We start from the raw sequence: 18,316 nt of genomic DNA, 5'->3' as shown, positions 1-18,316 counted from the left end.
TGTAATTTCGTTGGATATAAGAGGAACACGAATCAAGGCAAACAGAGTCTGGGTTCGCGTGTTTCATGTTGTTTCTTAATACACTTAGGTCTTTTTAACGCGGGGGATACGTACCCCGTAAAAAAACGTGTAACGGGAATCCGCATAAAAAACTGCGTAGCTTCAGAAATCCTTGTAAAAAAAGCCGCGAAACAAACGCATATAAAAAAAAACCCTTCTTAATCCACCATTCAATTCGATTGAAACCGATTGTGTTCTTCATCTCTTTCTCTTCCAATCGAAGCTCAGTTTAACCACCATCGTCAGTTGATCTCTTGAAATAAAATATCTCTTATAATTGAATGAGAGAGCGACCTTCAAATGAGTTTCATACAAGCATTCGAATTGATTCAAGACAATGCAAGAAAGGTAAACCAGTCATGGTAAATGAAATGTCGATTACAAAATAAACATAAATTAGTTTTTCCATCTTTCAGTTTTCATCGTTGATACTTTGGAACACATCTCAATACATTTCAAATAATCGGAAATTATCGATTCAAACTTGCTGTATTTAAAATGCCGATGTCTATTCATTCCAACTTGCTCACTACCAACGGTGAAGACAATGAAGCAGGTAGACTACGATAGGTACGGTCATTCAATTGACGATACATTCTGGGAGCTTTATTTGAGTATGGCAACAAAAGTCAGATATGCTGACAGTCAATGGCCATACATTTCATTTTCATCTAATAACATTCGATTGAAATGAAGATTTACTTCACTGATCATGCCTACTATTTGGTTTGATATTTACTTTCCAGTTCTAGATTCAAATGACTTCCGCATCAATTAGATATTCATCAGATAATTATTTTCAGTTTTGATTTACAAAAAGGGGCTTTGCTAGAACGAGATTAGTATTGTGACAGCAGTTTTCCATCTCTGTAGACGAATCTAGCCAACTCTTCTCAAATGGCTGCCCAACAAAGGGCATGCGTAGAATTGAGTAATGATAATATTTGTTAAAATCATTTTGTAGTTGTTCAAACATTTCTCTCAGGAATTTTAAACTGTTTCCAAATACTGAATTATTGAATTCGAAAACGTAGAGTTGGATATGGTTTTCGAATACACGCAATTTTTAAATTATATCGACTGAGGGCCGAGTTACATATACCATTCGACTCAGTTCGTCGAGTACGCAAAATGATTGAATGTGAGTTTGTGAATGCATACATGTGTATTTATGCACTCATTTTCTCGAAGATGTTCAGATTGAATTTATTCAAGAATAGATTCAAACGAAAGGTATCCCATGAAAAGTTAGTGATTTTTTTTTAAATCCGACTCCCGGTTTCGGAATTACAGGGTGTTTAGTGGAAAAATATCTATTTCAAACTTACTTTCAAAGTTACTTTCCTATGAAATGTGACCGGATTGAGGTTCAAAAGAACGGTCTTATGGTCTCATACTGCTTATGTTTATTTTGTAGGTTGCACAAATTGATGCAAGAACAATCTTTTCTAATTTCTTTCAAGAAGCAAAGAAAATTATTTCGAAGAATATCACATTATTACAAGCATCGGGCAACCCAATAACTTGTGACAATTTTACCACGAAACAGTACACACCAAAAGAACGCATTGAAATTGTTCAGCTTTACTTGCGAAGTAACTTCAACAATTGCGAAAACCAAACGTAGGCACATTTCACGTTAATAAGCAAAAGTATCGTTTCTATGCCACAATTAACAGCCTCTATACGACCAAAAAGTTACAGTTTGATGTGGTGTTTTTCCGGATACGGTGGTTGGTCCCTAGTTTTCCAAGACGATGATGGAGCAACGAAAGCTCAATAATGGCGATCATTATTGAGCCATGAAACATAATTTTGTGATGCCCATTATTCGTGAAAATGGTTTAAATGGTTACAGGTTTCAACAGGACGGTGCAACATGCCACACAGCTCGACTAACAATCGATTCGGTACGGTTATTATTCCCCGGACGAGTCATATCGAAAAACAGTAATTTTGACTGGCCTTCGAAATCACCAAGATCTTTTTGTGGGGATATTTGAAATCCAAGGTATACGCTGATACGTCAAGAACCATTGGTCAACTCAAAGACAACATACGACGTGAAATCGTCGCCATATCGACCGTTACATTGGCCACAACGATGGAAAACGCCAAAATGAGAAAGTCAAAAAGGGCACATTTTGTACTTAAGGCCAAAGGTGGCCATTCAAGCGATATCGAAATGAAAATAAAGAGAAATCTTTTTTTCATATATTACGTTCAGAAACAAATGCTTCCACTTAAAATGGCCCACCCTGCATATAAGTGATATGAGAAAGGCATCATGACAAAACTAGTTGTATTAAAAAAGGTTTTTCATCTGCTTCAGCACGTGTTATTAATTTTTTTTTCTGTAACTACGATTCCAGATTGTGTAAACTATTCATAAACAATTTGAATTTCAAATGAAGAAATCATTTCACTCAAACAACGCAATGCGCATCTCCCAAGTATCTTTGGATTAGATCCCCGATTAAAAAACTATATTTATGTAAATTTATGATTGTCAACTTATGTTGATACGCTAATGTTGTTTGTTTTCTTATTTGAATTATTGGTGGAATACTATCATTTTATAAATTTTTGCTGAATATTAATTTAGTAATAAGATGAACTTGTTTTGCAAGGAAAATTAGACCATTAGTTTAGTATTTAATTTTGGGAAATCAAATTTAAGTTCTGATTGACTACGGTAATTAGTTCCTGTGTTGCCAAGCTCGTTTTGAAATAAAAGCACAGAAAACCACATCATCCAACCGTGTGAGTTTAACAAAAAATAAATTTATTTTCCTGTTGGTATCGATAGAGCGCATCTTCAACCAAGAGCAACTGATTGTCCTGTTTTCCGGACAAATTGACATCGTGGTTGCCGAAACGAAATCGGGACCACAAAGGCAAACACAGACATTGATGGCACAGTTCACTTTACCCTTTCATCTGTCAAGTACTTGTTGAACTCTCAAGCGGGTTGGTAAAACTTTTCAATTGATCGCTGGTCATCGAAATTGATGGAAACTAATATATCACACAAACACACACACACACAACTTACCGTCGGTTGCGGATCGGCATGAACGATGCACTCGAGCTGCGCCTCGAATCCTTCGCCGGAGTGAATCCAGGACTTGTCGACGCTGATGTCGGGCGGATCTGTGAATGAAACGGGAGGAAAATGAAAAAGAAATGAAACACAATTTAATCGAATCAATCAGTTGAAGCTACGGTTTGTGGAAAAGTTGAACTGTTAACTCATTATTCAGTTGGAAGGACGATTCTGCTTCGGTAGAAAACCTGTCGGAAGACTATTGAACGGATTGTTTATTTTTGTTTGTTCTTTGCAATTGTTCACTAATTGGTTGGGTTGTACAGCGAAGTTTTGCTACACTTTTAGAAACTCCTTACAGACACATTGGTTCATTGAGAAACAGAATTATTGGCTTCCAATATTGAGCGGGTTTACCTCAATAGGAAGACTTAACTTTGCATGGTGCTTGATATACTTTCGAAATAATTGGTGTACATTCAACCCAGTGAAGTACAACGCATCGGTCGATTGAAAGCTGAAACCAATTAACGCAATTTAATATGCTGCTCCGAGTGGAAATGAAATTCAAAAACGCGCTCGCCGATGTTTGATTTCATTAATATATTTTCCAAACATCAATAGTGGGTCTTCAATGAACGAATCCTACCGTTTTTTCAGTGGCGTAGTCCGGGGCCTCTGAAGACGGAAAAGTGATCAACTTTGAAAACTGTATCAAGTCGTAATGAGAAAACAGAACGTGACGACTCGCAATTTGTATAGCGAAAATTTGACTAAGTATTCCTGCGTGATAATGTACTTCTGTATTATAAGACTTTAAGCACACGGAACGACCGAAATTAGCTCTGCGCCTAATTCGTATTACTGTTTTTGAATTAGTTGATTTTAACAACAAAATTTCCAAAATAACTATAAAATTAGTTAAAATTTAGAATTTACTGTGCTGAAAAAAACTCTTATTTTTAGAGAAAGTGTTTAGTTGGCGAATATTCTGGACACAAACCAGCAATATTTCAATCCAACACGAAATTCTCATTGACAACTAATTTCGTTATTAAAATCAGAAACTTTGATTCTATTTATCTATCACCGTCATTACTGAAGGACAGCAGTGTCAAAGCAAAACAAACCATTAAAAAGCTAAAAGGGACAGTCTTGTTGAAACTGCTCGCAAATTGTTTAGATGTTTTTCGCATGTGTTGCGATATATCCCTATATAATTTTCTAAACCGATATGTAAAAATGACGTAAACTGTTAGTGGAAAGTGTATTTATTCAGAATTTGTGCGCAGTTAAAGCGATTGTGGGTAATAATGTTTTAACGCGAAACAGTGAAGTGAGTTTCGAATGTTGCACTCTAATTGTACACGTCAAATGATGTTTTTTTTTGTATCTTCTCATTCCGGGCTACGCCGTCCGGTGTACTACTTATATTCGGTTTTTGTTTTCCGAGTGCTCAAAGTTTTCAGTGAGAGAGTCGATTTCGCGAAGTCGAATGAAGAAAACAGCGATTTAGAAGTAAAATTTTCAAAAAGAAGTGTATGTTTCGCTTATGTCTTTTTCTCCAATACAACATCGTATTTATACCTGCAAATATAGAAAAGATAACCGCGACTGAAATTTTTTTCGGTAGTAGTGTGCCATCTAGTGGCTAGTAGTCGTTACGGTGTTAACGAGCGCCATATAGCTGCTAATTGCAGAAACCAATTCAACCATTTATGTTGGTTGAAAACAACGTTTTATTTCTCTAACTCAACTAAAAAATTAGTTGAATGGATATGAAGCGTGCCTTAGCTAAGAAATGACAGCACGTTTAATTGGTGAATTCAACTAAAAAAATAGCCATTTTAACAAATATTTTATTATTATTAAGAAAATTAGAATTAAAAAATCTAAATTAGCAAAAGTAAGATTTTTTTAGTTATCTCAAAAAATAACTAACTAAAATCAGAAAATCAACTAATTTTTTCGCCAAAATGCTAATTTCGGTCTTTCCGGGCAGCTCTTTCGGAATGTCTTTTTATACGGTACGACATAGATAGACATTTCAGAATGAAGGAAAAGGCCGTTTTCCAAAAAAAAAATTTAGTTCGGTAGGCAATATGCAGCTGTGGTCGAGATAGCCAAAGCTTCATAATTACTACATGGAATGAAAAGTCCCGGGCCTCTCACAGGAAAGACGTGAATAGTTTCGAAACGTGTATATTTTTGGTGGAGAATAAGCCTCTAGATGGCCCAATACCAATTTTTATGACAATCTATCCACCAGTGTTTAAATAGCAGCTTATCGTGTCAGACCAGTTCTAGTTTTCATGGAAAAAGCGGCACCAGCGTATTAATGCATAAAAGCAACGGTAAAATTGAAGGTATTTTACGGTACGGATTGGTCCACCATACCATGTATTCTCCAGACATGGCCCCCAGCGACTATTATCTATTTCCAAGGTTACTCCAGTGAAAGAAAATTTCGTCGAATACTAAGGTCATTGCAGAAACGGAAGTCTGTTTGGAAGGCCCTGTCAAATGTTGGAGGAGCCGATGGGTCAAGTGTATCGCTCTAGATGAATATTTTACTGAAGAATAAAAATAAAAGTTTTCACGGTAAAAAATCGAATTTTTCTTTGTTAGGCTCGGGATTTCTCATTCTATGGAGTAACGGAACGGTAAACAAGGAAGTATATTGATGAAACGCATAAAAAGGGCAGCTATGACGCTCTCTTATTGTTATGGTTTGATTTGGCATCTTGTCACTACGTCAAAGATGTTTTGGAATGGTATACAGCGAATGGAGTCCATGTTGTATCCTTCAATATAAACAACAAGCTACCACTATAGAAAAAACGTGATTAATCCACCTAGCAGTGAGATGATACCTTTTTTTATCAATCCGCATGTGTTTTTTGCATGAATATTCTTCGGTGTTTAAGTTTTCATTACATTATTTTAGTGACCGTCGTTTTAAGCGACAATTTGAGATTGTAATCACTCATTACTCTGTAATGTCGAAACTGCAAATACAATCGAATTTAAATCTAGAAGTGTGATAATCGATTAAACATGCCATGATATGTAAGTTCCACTTTAGAGTTAACGGTAATTTAAGGTACTTCCAGAGCCGGTATTCAGGAACCAGCATAACCCAAACCGATTCGTATGGCCATATGACGAATTAATTACAGTTTTGAGTACAACTTTGAGGCTTAATTGGATAAAATTCATTAATTTTTGTATGTATGTATAAAACTAATTAATTTTGTATTTAATTTGAGTTTAATTCAATTTGAATTTTTGTTTCTGAAATTTGATTAGGCTTTTTTGAGAAAACGATTGAGCTTTGAGAAACGATTTTATACTGGAACCGGAATTCTAAAATCGGTATGGCCGAAGTCAGATAAATTCACCTGAATAGCTGTAGTTTACATTTGTTTCAAAATATTTGAAAATCAGTGAAGACATCTTTGAGAAATCATAGCACGAATTAAATTTTTAGGTGCCTTCTGAATCGACAACTGAATACCACTAAAACTGAAAAAAGTTAATTTTTTTATCGGCTATCCAAATCTGCTAACCCGATAAACCTGATTAATTTATGTGGAATAGACATTTTATACTAAACACCCTGTATCCCCGAAACCGGAAGTTGGATCTGACTGAAAATCAAGATGTTTTAAAGAATCTTGAAACTTTTCATTTGCATCTTAGATGATTCTTAGATTTCATTTGAATCTTAGATCGGTTCAGCCATCTACGAGAAGAATGAGTTACACAATTTTGATTTCGTTTCATATATCATCCTGTAGTTCCGGAACCAGAGGTCGGAACCAAACATAATTCAGGAACTTTGTTTGGGAGCATACGAATTTTCGTATGAATCTGAATTTGTAGAAAAGAAATTTTCCGAGAAAATTGAGTGGAATTATTTAGGCACACGCATTTGCTGGTCTCGACGAACTGATTCGAATGGTATATGGATGTTATGTTCTTCCAGCATTTATTGCTGTGAGTAGTTTAAAACAATATAATTAAAAAAAAATCTGCCATCATCTGGTTTATATATGTCATATTCGAACGATTATGTTGCCAAAAACGAGCCGTGCTAAAATCGGTCCGAGGCAAATTGTCATGAAAAAGGATGCTGTACACAGTCTTTTTGGTACTTAGAAACAATTGTATGTAACAGAATAAAAAATCGTGTTTTCCGTTGCTCCCAAGCATTGCTTTGTCATACAGCGCTCAAAACTCCTACTGCTGGAATAGGGGGAAAAGTCGTTTACACAAAAATTTCGAAATCTCCGTTAAAAATGGACGGATTTTAACAATCTATGGCTTGTTGAATAAGTATTATCGTGCGGAATCTAAGTCTGAAAACATATTCTGTTTTCAAGGTCAATTGTGACAGATACTGTCAAAAAACTGAAAATTTTGACATAAAACTTCGAATAATTCAAAAAGTAATCATCCGATCTCAAAACCATTCAATAGCGTTTTGGGTGACGGGGAGACCTTTCATTTGCGACTAGTTTGATCAAAATCGGTCCAGCCATCTCTGAGATCTCGACCTCTTAGTTGACAACACACATACAGACACACACACATACACACACACACAGACATTTGCTCAGTTCGTCGAGCTGAATCGATTGGTATATGTCATTCGGCCCTCCGGGCCTCGGAAAAGTTTTCAAAAGTTTGAGCGAATTCTATACCTATTTTTTATATATATAAAAAAGGTAAAAATCTAATATTTTGGACATAACACGTTTGGCCGCGAACAAGTTTTGTCATCAATTTGTGGACTTGTTTGGTATTTTCTGAAGTAGCCGTTTAAATTCAGAAAAAACAATAACAAATGGTTTTTTTTGTTGAACTGTTCCAATTTTGCATCATTTTTTAAAATATTTTTTAATCATTTTTGATTGTACCGATTTCGCATCGCTTTTGTAAAGGGTGATTTTTTAAGAGCTTGAGAACTTTTTTAAACAATAAAACGCATAAAATTTGCAAAATCTCATCGGTTCTTTATTTTAAACGTTAGATTGGTACATGACATTTACTTTTTGAAGATAATTTCATTTAAATGTTGACCGCGGCTGCGTCTTAGGTGGTCCATTCGGAAAATCCGCTTTTTTATCGACAAATTTTGTTCAGCGATGAGGCTCATTTCTGGTTGAATGGCTACGTAAATAAGCAAAATTGCCGCATTTGGAGTGAAGAGCAACCAGAAGCCGTTCAAGAACTGCCCATGCATCCCGAAAAATGCACTGTTTGGTGTGGTTTGTACGCTGGTGGAATCATTGGACCGTATTTTTTCAAAGATGCTGTTGGACGCAACGTTACAGTGAATGGCGATCGCTATCGTTCGATGCTAACAAACTTTTTGTTGCCAAAAATGGAAGAACTGAACTTGGTAGACATGTGGTTTCAACAAGATGGCGCTACATGCCACACAGCTCGCGATTCTATGGCCATTTTGAGGGAAAACTTCGGAGAACAATTCATCTCAAGAAATGGACCGGTAAGTTGGCCACCAAGATCATGCGATTTGACGCCTTTAGACTATTTTTGTGGGGCTACGTCAAGTCTAAAGTCTACCGAAATAAGCCAGTAACTATTCCAGCTTTGGAAGACAACATTTCCGAAGAAATTCGGGCTATTCCGGCCGAAATGCTCGAAAAAGTTGCCCAAAATTGGACTTTCCGAATGGACCACCTAAGACGCAGCCGCGGTCAACATTTAAATGAAATTATCTTCAAAAAGTAAATGTCATGTACCAATCTAACGTTTAAAATAAAGAACCGATGAGATTTTGCAAATTTTATGCGTTTTATTGTTTAAAAAAGTTCTCAAGCTCTTAAAAAATCACCCTTTATTATTGTATTGTTTTCGTACTAACGTTCTATCAATTTTGCATTTTTTTGCACCAGTTTTGTTTCATTATTGATTCGTCCTTATATCATTGCTTTCGTATTATTATTGTGTATCGTTGGAGTGTTTTTGTATCAATTTTGTATCATTTTTGTATCTTCTTGTATCATTTTCGTATTGATTTTGTATCACTACTCTATCAACTTCGCATCATTGTTGTGTCAATTTTCTATCATTTTTGAATCTATTTTATGCCGTACTCGTGTTATTTTTGTATTATTTTGTATCATTTCTGAGTAATTTTCGTATCATTTTCGTGTCATTCCCGTATAATTTTTAAATCATTTTTGTATCAATTTTGTATTGTTTTTGTACGGTTTTTATATTGTTACGGTTTGAATCGTTTTGGTATATTTTTTTCCCAATTCTTGAAAAAACGATTTTTTATCATGTTCGTATAATTTTCGTCTCAATTTAGCAACAATTTCGCATTTATGTTGTACCATTGTTGTTTCATTATTGACTCATCCTTATATCACTTAAGTATTGCTTTCTTATTGATATTATTATTATTATTGTACCTCGTCGGATTGTTTTTATATCAATTTTGAATAATTTTTGTATCATTTACGTATCATATTTGTATCACTACTGTTTCATTTTCGTATACTTGTTGTGTCTATTTTGTATCGTTTTTGAATCTATTCTATGCCATACTCGTGTTATTTTTGTATTATTTTGCATCATGTTTTGATTCATTTTTGTATCAATTTCGTATCGTTTTTGTACGGTTTTTATACTGTTTCTGTTTGAATCGTTTTTGTATCAGTTTTTCTTCATTCTTGAATAATTTAAAATCATTTTCAAAGTGATTTTTAATCATTTTGGTATAATTTTTATCTCATTTTTAACATTTTCGTAGCAGTTATGTACTATTTTTGTTTTTCTATTTTGTACCAACATTGTGTGATTTCTTATTACTTTTGAAACATTTGTTCATTGTTTATGTGTTATTTTTTATCATTTTTGTATAGACAAGCTATAACCACGAACATTATATTTATTATATTGTTTCCGTATTTACATTGTAACAATTTTGTATTATTTTCGTTTCATTTCTTAATCATCCTATTATCACTATCGTATTGTGTTTGTTTTAGTATTGTATTTCTTTGGATCGTTTTAGTATCATTTTTTATCATTTTTGTATAAATTTTGAATAAGTTTTGTGTCGTGTTGAATGGATTTTGGATTACTTTTGTATACATTTTCTAACAGTTCGTATAACTTTTGCATCATTTTCGAATTAATTTGATATCAAGGTACCACATTTGTGATGTTTAGTAGTTCCTTTTCAGTGTTTTATTTGTGTATAATTTTATATTAGTTTGGCATCGTCTTTGTATAGCTTTTGACTCGTTTTTGAGTTAATTTAAATCGTTTTCAAAACGTTTTTATAGCATTTTCGTTTCATTTTTATATTGATTTTGAATCCTTTTTGTCTCAATTTTGTATCAATTTTGAATCATTATTGAATCGATTTTGAATTAATTTGAATAAATTTTATATCATTTCGTATAATATTTGCATCATTTTCGAGTTGATTTGAAATCACTTTGGTACCACTTTTGTGATGTTTAGTGGTTCTTTTTTGTGTTTTGTTTGTGTATCATTTTTGTATCATTTTTATTTTTTTTTTTTGTATTAGTTTGGGATCGTTTTGTATAACTTTTCACTCGTTTTTGAGTTAATTCAAAAGTTATTTTCAAAACGTTTTTGTAGCATTTTCGTTTCATTCTTATATCAATTTTGAATCCTTTTTGTCTTAATTTTGTATCATTTTTGTATCAATTTTGAATCAGTTTTGAATCATTATCGAATCGATTTTGAATTAATTTGAATAAATTTTAAATCATTTCGTATAACTTTTGCATCATTTTCGAGTTGATTTGAAATCACTTTGGTACCACTTTTGTGATGTTTAGTGGTTCTTTTTTGTGTTTTATTTGTGTATCATTTTTATTATTTTTTTTTTTGTATTAGTTTGGAATCGTTTTTGTTTAGCGTTTAACTTGTTTTTGAGTTACTTTAAATCGTTTTCAAAACGTTTTTATAGCATTTTCGTTTCATTTTCATATTGATTTTGAATCCTTTTTGTCTCAATTTTGTATCAATTTTGAATCAGTTTTGAATCATTATTGAATCGATTTTGAATTAATATGTATAAATTTTCTATCATTTCGTATAACTTTTGCATCATTTTCGAGTTGATTTGAAATCACTTTGGTACCACTTTAGTGATGTTTAGTGGTTCTTTTATGTGGTTTTTTTGTGTATCATTTTTATTTTATTTTTTGTATTAGTTTGGAATCGTTTATGTTTAGCGTTTAACTTGTTTTTGAGTTAATTCAAATCGTTGTCAAAACGTTTTTGTAGCATTTTTGTTTCATTTTTAAATCGATTTTGAATTCTTTTTGTCTCAATTTTGTATCAGTTTTGAATCAGTTTTGAATCAGTTTTGAATCATTATTGAATCGATTTTGAATTAATTTGTATAAATTTTCTATCATTTCGCATAACTTTTGCATCATTTTCGAGTTAATTTGAAACCATTTTGGTACCACATTTGTGATGTTTGGTGGTTCTTTTTTGTGTTTTTTATTTGTGTATAATTTTTTTTTTTGTATTAGTTTGGAATCGTTTTTGTATAGTTTTTGACTCGTTTTTGAGTTAATTTAACTCGTTTTAAAACGTTTTTGTTTAATTTTTGTTTCATTTTTATATCGAGTTTGAATCCTTTTTCTCTCAATTTTGTATCATTTTTGTATCAATTTTGAATAAGTTTTGAATCAAAATTGAATCGATTTTGAATTAATTTTTAAAACTTTTGAATAATTTTCGAGTTAATTTAAAATTATTTTGGTATCACATTTGTGATGTTTGGTGGTTTTTGTGTTTTTTTATTTGTGTAGCATTTTTATACTGTTTCGTATTGTATAGTTTTTGACTCGTTTTTGAGTTAATTTAATTTTGTAGCATTTTCGTTTTATTTTTATATCGTTTTGAATCCTTTTGGTCTCAATTTTGTATCTTTTTTGAGCCATGTTTGTATCAATATTGTATCATGTTTGCGTGTAAATTGATTTTATTCACCTCGATTTTAATCAAATATTGTATCTTGCACTCGATGCCGATCCGGTTTGGCAAAAATAATAGAAGCGGTAATTTTTCATACATGTAAACGAGCGAGAAAGAAAACCATTTTTTTTCGAATAGAGTTGAAATTTCTCGTTGATGAGTATCGTTTACCGCGGCAAATTATCATCAAAGTGAATTTTGACAGATGGGCAATTGACCGCTTTCATAGAAAAAAAAGAAGAATCAGATCCCTCCTCCCGGGCAGACCGTCTGACTACGGCACAGTAGCCGTCGAGTAATTATTTATAGAGCCAACGATGAACTCGCAACCGCAAGTGGGAGTAATATTAAATGATCGTTCATTTCTGCAGGATATGCATGTTCATAAACGCGACCCCACTTCGATGGGTTGGCCCTATTCAATCACGCCGAGAGCGCATCGAAACATATGTCGAATCTGCTTCCAGGTCAATGGCGTTTTGATTTATGCAGTCTCAATCAATCACTGAATATCGTATATTCAGACCGACCGGGGGTAAAAAAAATATAAAAAGAACCCTTTTATTATCTGCTTCAACATTGTGCGCTGTGCTTGCACCGACGATAAATTCGCGAAACGGATCGCCCGTCCTCCTCCCAACCGAGGCGACTATAGTAATTAGCATTCATTGGGATTTTTACCGTAAGCATGGCCCCTCCCACCGAATTCGGTGAGCCGGTTGGTTGTGGGTGGTGTGAGGTGGCCTCATTTTGAATACAATCCCAATTTTAATTTAATGTGATTTTCCCTATCACAGGAAAGCGCGTCCATTTCCCGTGTGCTGCTGCTTGTAATGAAATGAAATCCAAGCTTTTGAAGCGTTCGTTAGTGCAGGGTGCGTAGTTGGACTCGACGTACAAGCACTGACCTTTTCCACTTTCGATCATAGGCCGCGTGTTGTTTTGCGATGAAATGCACATGTTGAAGAGCTTCCCTGAATGGTACTTTATTTTGGAGCAGGGAAATTAATTATCCCTTTGTTTACGCCGTGCCCCAGAAAGGTGAACGGTACATTATGAAATTTCCATGACAATCTAATGTTTGTCAAGGAGTTGCTGTGAAGTAACAAATTACTAAATTATCCCAGTTTCAAATAGTTATAAAAAATGTAGTGTGCCTTTAAAAAAAACTCGAAACATGCTTCAACGTACACTACATTTTTGATTAAATTCAGTAGTCATCGTCCAATCGGTGCGTGCAGTAAACAATGTCCGCGATAACAGTTGCTTCCATCAGCTGTGAAGCTCGCGCTGTAATAATGCAAACAGATCTTACGTACGTTCACAAAATAGGGCGTAGTCGCCTGAAAAATGAAGGTAGAATTCCCTGATTTCCCAGATCGACTCGAATAAATTCCAGAGATTCTTAGGATAAATATTCCGTTTCTTCATTTTTCTTTCTTTGTTCGACTACAATTACTCAAAAAAAAATTCATACTATCACTTCTATTTTGACATCCCTCAACGATAGTGGGTCATTTTAACGAAAGCAGTTTTGCATAATTTCACCAGAAGCTGTTCCACTGAAAGTTATTTCGCCAAATTTCCAATCTTGTGGAAAATGTACTGACAGAATATTCCTTCAATTGAAACAAATCTTTTCTAAGTTTAACGGCCTAGGACTCTACATCAAAAGACGTCCGTTGTTTGGTTATACAGATCAAGTTGAAAGAAGCGCAAAGATCTAATTTCATTTTTCCATTATTTTTATCTCTCTGATAAACTATGACTTTTTCAGTTGAATAATTTTTCCTTCTAATAATTTTGTATCTCTAACACATGGATCAATAAGTCCCGAAACTAAAGCAGAGATGGCGCTCGTAGTAAACCAGTAACCACGTCTTCATAGAGTACTAACCTTTGCTTGAAACGGATCAAAATTTTAAGTCGATCCGACCAGAAACAGCTGACTTATCGAGGTTGGAGTAAAGTCGTTTTGTAGTTTGTTTAAAAAATGAAAAAAACCGAGTTTCGTGTTTTGATAAAACATTGTTTTTTAATGGGTAAAAACACCGTGCAAGCGAAACAATGGATTGAAAAATGTTATCCGGACTCTTGTCCATCAAAAGCAACGATTTGTCGGTGGTTCGCCGAGTTTAAACGTGGTCGTGCCGACACAAATGACGCGGAACGCTCGGGTAGACCTGTGGAAGCCGTTACACCGGAAAATGTGAGTGAAGTGACAAAAATTATAATGAAAGATCGTAAAGTGAAGCTCCGTGAGATTGCTGAGATGACACAGATATCATATGGAAGTGTATTTACTATCCTTCGTGGAAAATTGAGCATGAAAAAGGTTTTTTTCCAAGTGGGTGCCGCGATTGCTTTCGATGGAACAAAATACACCCTGCCACAAGTCGATGAAAACAATGGCGAAATTGAACGAATTGGGCTTTGATCTGCTTCCCCATACTCGCCAGATTTAGCCCCCAGTGACTACTGGCTCTTTGCTGATCTCAAAAAAATGCTCCAGGGAAAAAGATTTGGCTCAAATGAGGAGGTCATCGCTGAAACTGAAGCTTGTTTTGAAGCGAAAAATAATTTTTTTTTATAAACATGGTATTGAAAAATTGGAAAAACGTTGGAACCATTGTATCACCCTAAAAGGTGATTATGTTGATAAATAAAAAAAAAAATTTGCAAAATAAATGTTGTTTCCATTGTTAGTCTCGGGACTTATTGATCCATGTGTTATTGGCATCTTCCCCCATGACTGGATCTTTTACTGAGGATTAGTCTTCTTCCAACACTACTACATTTGAATTTAGGTTAGTGAAAATCTATTCAATCATATGTGAGAAAGCGAAGTAAGCTCCATTTCATCACATTTGGTTACTGTTGTCGTTACTTCCAGGAACCGATAGCTGGTTATCGGTATAGTGACATTCGGTTCATTCAACCATACACTAATAAGACCTACAAATTTTTTTAACATTCTCTATGGCGATTTGAATTTTGGAAAAAAAAATGTTTCGGTAGTCGGACTTGGATACAATTCAGCCAATCATTTATGGAACTATCAACGATTTATATGCTTGCAAACTTTCATGGTCGGCAAACTAGAGAAATTCACTAACCGATGATACAAAGAGGTAGCTTATGAAAAAAATATTCTTGAAATTGACTCTTTTACACTAAGCACCCTACCTCCGGAACGATGGGCTTGATCTGAATGAAAATTGGAATACTCTTATGGCTACTTAAGACCTTCTAAGATAGTGGAAATCGGCTCAGCCATCTCCGAGAAAAGTGAGTGAAAATATTTGTCACACACACACACAGACATTTGTTCACTTCGTCGACCTGAGTCGAATTGTATAGGGGAGAGGTAGCGATTAGTGCGCACCTAAGCTTTTCGAAGTATTACAAATAAAATATTATATTTATCAAGATCATAAACACGTCTACGGAAACATAAAACCTTGTTTTTCCCGACGGCTGGCCGGCGAAACGACTTTCGGCAAAATGGCTTTCGACGAAATGACCCGCTCCCCTTTGAATATTGCAACTGAACATTGAAACATAGAGAGAAGAGTTAAATGCACATATTAAACAGTTTCCTCTCCGGAGAGCAAGTATTGACGGATTGCTAAGCAGTTTAAATTCTAAGACAATATTGTGATCAATTCCATGAAGTTTGCACTACACTATCAAAAGTATTGTCAATATTCCTTGTATTGACAATAATATTGTCTCGAAAAAGGGCCGATTTCGATTATTTAATAATCGAATATAAATCTCAAACTCGAGTAACCGATCGATTTTTCGACACCCCGGGATTATCACTGGTAGTCCATTGAAAAGAAAGTCCATAGTAAATTTTACTGACAAAATAACCTCAAGTTGCAGCACCATCAATCGGCTTTATCTCAGTGGTGTGCCGGTAACCAGAAAGAAGAAGAAGACAGTTAAGGTTGATTCGAAGGTTTTGAAAAACGATTAGATCAATCTAACCAATTATGTCTAGGGAGGGTATTTCAAATTCAGGGTGGCAAGTGAATTAGCGATTTCAATTTCCCGGTTTTTTCCGTTTTCCCGGTGCGCTAGACTAAAAATTCCCGATTTTTTTACATGTCCAAAAAAAAAATCAAGTGTTGAGAAATAAGTATTTTTCGGGTATCTCCTTGAAACTACGATTAAAACTCTCATCCACAGTTTGTCCAAACGTTTATCTTCTGAACTTATTCCAGCCCAATGTATTCTATCTTTGTTTTGTATTTTACTTAGCCAGAAACTTCGATACAAAAAAAGGATTAAAACAAGAAACATATCTGGCCAACGGTGATGAAAGTGATCAGTCTTGCATTTCACGAAGGAATGAAGCATCGAAATTATTGCAATTTTCTTGAAAAATCAACACAATTTATTTAAACTTCTTGCTTTTTCCAGTAATAGCGCAGCTTTCACACCATATTCGACGATTATTGGTGGTGTTTTGTAGTTTTCCAGAAATATCATCAGTTATTTGAAAGCCTAACGATGAAAAATTAGATTTAAAGTCTTACAATTAAAATAAAATAATTATTTTTCGAACTATTCAATCTTTTTCAAGACTACCACTGAATCAGTCTTTCAAAGACTATCTGGAAAATCAGTCCCTCTTAAAACTTATGCAAGTTAGGAATGTATTCTAGAAATGGTCAAAACCGTTCATTTAAAAGAACTGTTGAAAACTTGATAGTTGTACCGAAAGAATTAGTTCTACTGAACCGTTCTTTCGTTTTTCTGAAACCTTGCGTTTCAGACCAAATTTACGGGCGTTTCGTGACTAAATTTACGGATTGTGCACTGCTTATATGGTATGATATCAGAACCGTTTCGATGTTGCAACTGAGACAGCAATTTGTTTTCAACAGCCATAAGCATAAGCCACTGAAGCCTCTCCTGAATGTGTGCATACAAGTTCTCACAAACCCTATTTCGCCAGTTGTGCAGTGCACGAGGTGCACATGAGGACGAGAGGCCATTGCTAACAACATATATCTCAATTTTACTCTCCTATCATCGACACTTAACAAGCTTTTACGAACTCTGAAAAACCAATTTCAGCTGTCAAAGAAGAAAATCAAATATTCCTTGCAAACGGTGGATAAAATGAAAGTCGACAGCGACAGTCGATTTTGCGAATTCTATTGAAATCAATACCAAGATTACTAGACAAGTATTGTCACAATTTGACATTACTGAGACAAATTTTGGGGAAATTAGGGAAATCATTGGCTGGCAACTAAAAACACGGCTCCTAAGAATTCTTAAAAAATTATCAAACATGTTACCTGTTGTTACTTTTACCATTATGCGTACTTATTCTGAAATTTGAAGAAAAACACTAGTAAAGGTCCTAAGTGCAAATGACAGTTCCTCTTTCTTTACTCTTTCTTTCGATTATTACGGTCCTATAGACAATCCTTCTATCTTAAACTTTGTATAGAATAACGACTGAAACTATCCACTATCTGCTGTTAAACATTATAAAGAGAAAATAAACAAAGAGAAACTGTCATTTGCACTTGGAATCTTTTCGAATATTTGTCGAGATTTAATAGAAATCCAGCAGAAGCATCCAAATTGTCCTAATTTTTCATTATGAGCTTATTTATTATGCTGTTATTGATGACAACTAAGAAAGCTCTTATTGATTTAAAACTGCTGAGGTGTTGGCTCCATTTTCAATGGATTGTGCACCATTGAACCTGTGAAGGACAATAAGAAGTTTCAAAACTTGTACTGAACTTCTAGTTTAAATACGAAATGGCCTTCATCTTTTCTTTTGTTGTATCAGGAAAATCATGACGCTGAAAATCGTTACTAAGATTAGGACTAGGAAATTTTTTCCCGGATTTGCACTAAAACTCCCGACTTTTTCTTGGTTTTTCCCGGTAAAACCAGATTCCCGACTTTTTCCGGTTTTTCCGGTCACTTGCCACCCTGTGAATGTCAAAGCTTTTACCACAATTTTAACTCCTCTATAATCGGAAGCAAAAAAATATTTTCGATGTGAAATTTTTAGGAATCACTCGATAAAAATGAACATATTTTCCTAAAATGTATGTAACTGCCTTCAATGGAACATCATATCGTTATACCATATTTGAACGAGCTTGGTTTGGAGACAATATTCCAAAATAATTTATCCCTTCAACTGCCATATTGACGAAGCTAGGGTTG

At 34.4% G+C, this 18,316-nt stretch overlaps 1 protein-coding gene across 1 annotated transcript in view; it reads right to left on the bottom strand.

Annotated features, from left to right (window-relative positions):
- The window catches only part of LOC131428103 (neurotrimin-like), a 269,364-nt gene that overhangs the window by 69,000 nt on the left and 182,048 nt on the right, over positions 1-18,316 (bottom strand). The window contains exon 6 of the mRNA XM_058591808.1: positions 3,116-3,213. Coding sequence (XP_058447791.1) covers positions 3,116-3,213 — 98 coding nt within the window. The remainder of the gene's footprint in view (positions 1-3,115; positions 3,214-18,316) is intronic.

Source organism: Malaya genurostris, chromosome 1 (genome assembly GCF_030247185.1).
Source record: "Malaya genurostris strain Urasoe2022 chromosome 1, Malgen_1.1, whole genome shotgun sequence".
Taxonomy (NCBI): Eukaryota; Metazoa; Arthropoda; class Insecta; order Diptera; family Culicidae; genus Malaya; species Malaya genurostris.
This window is presented reverse-complemented; position numbering and strand designations above follow the sequence as displayed.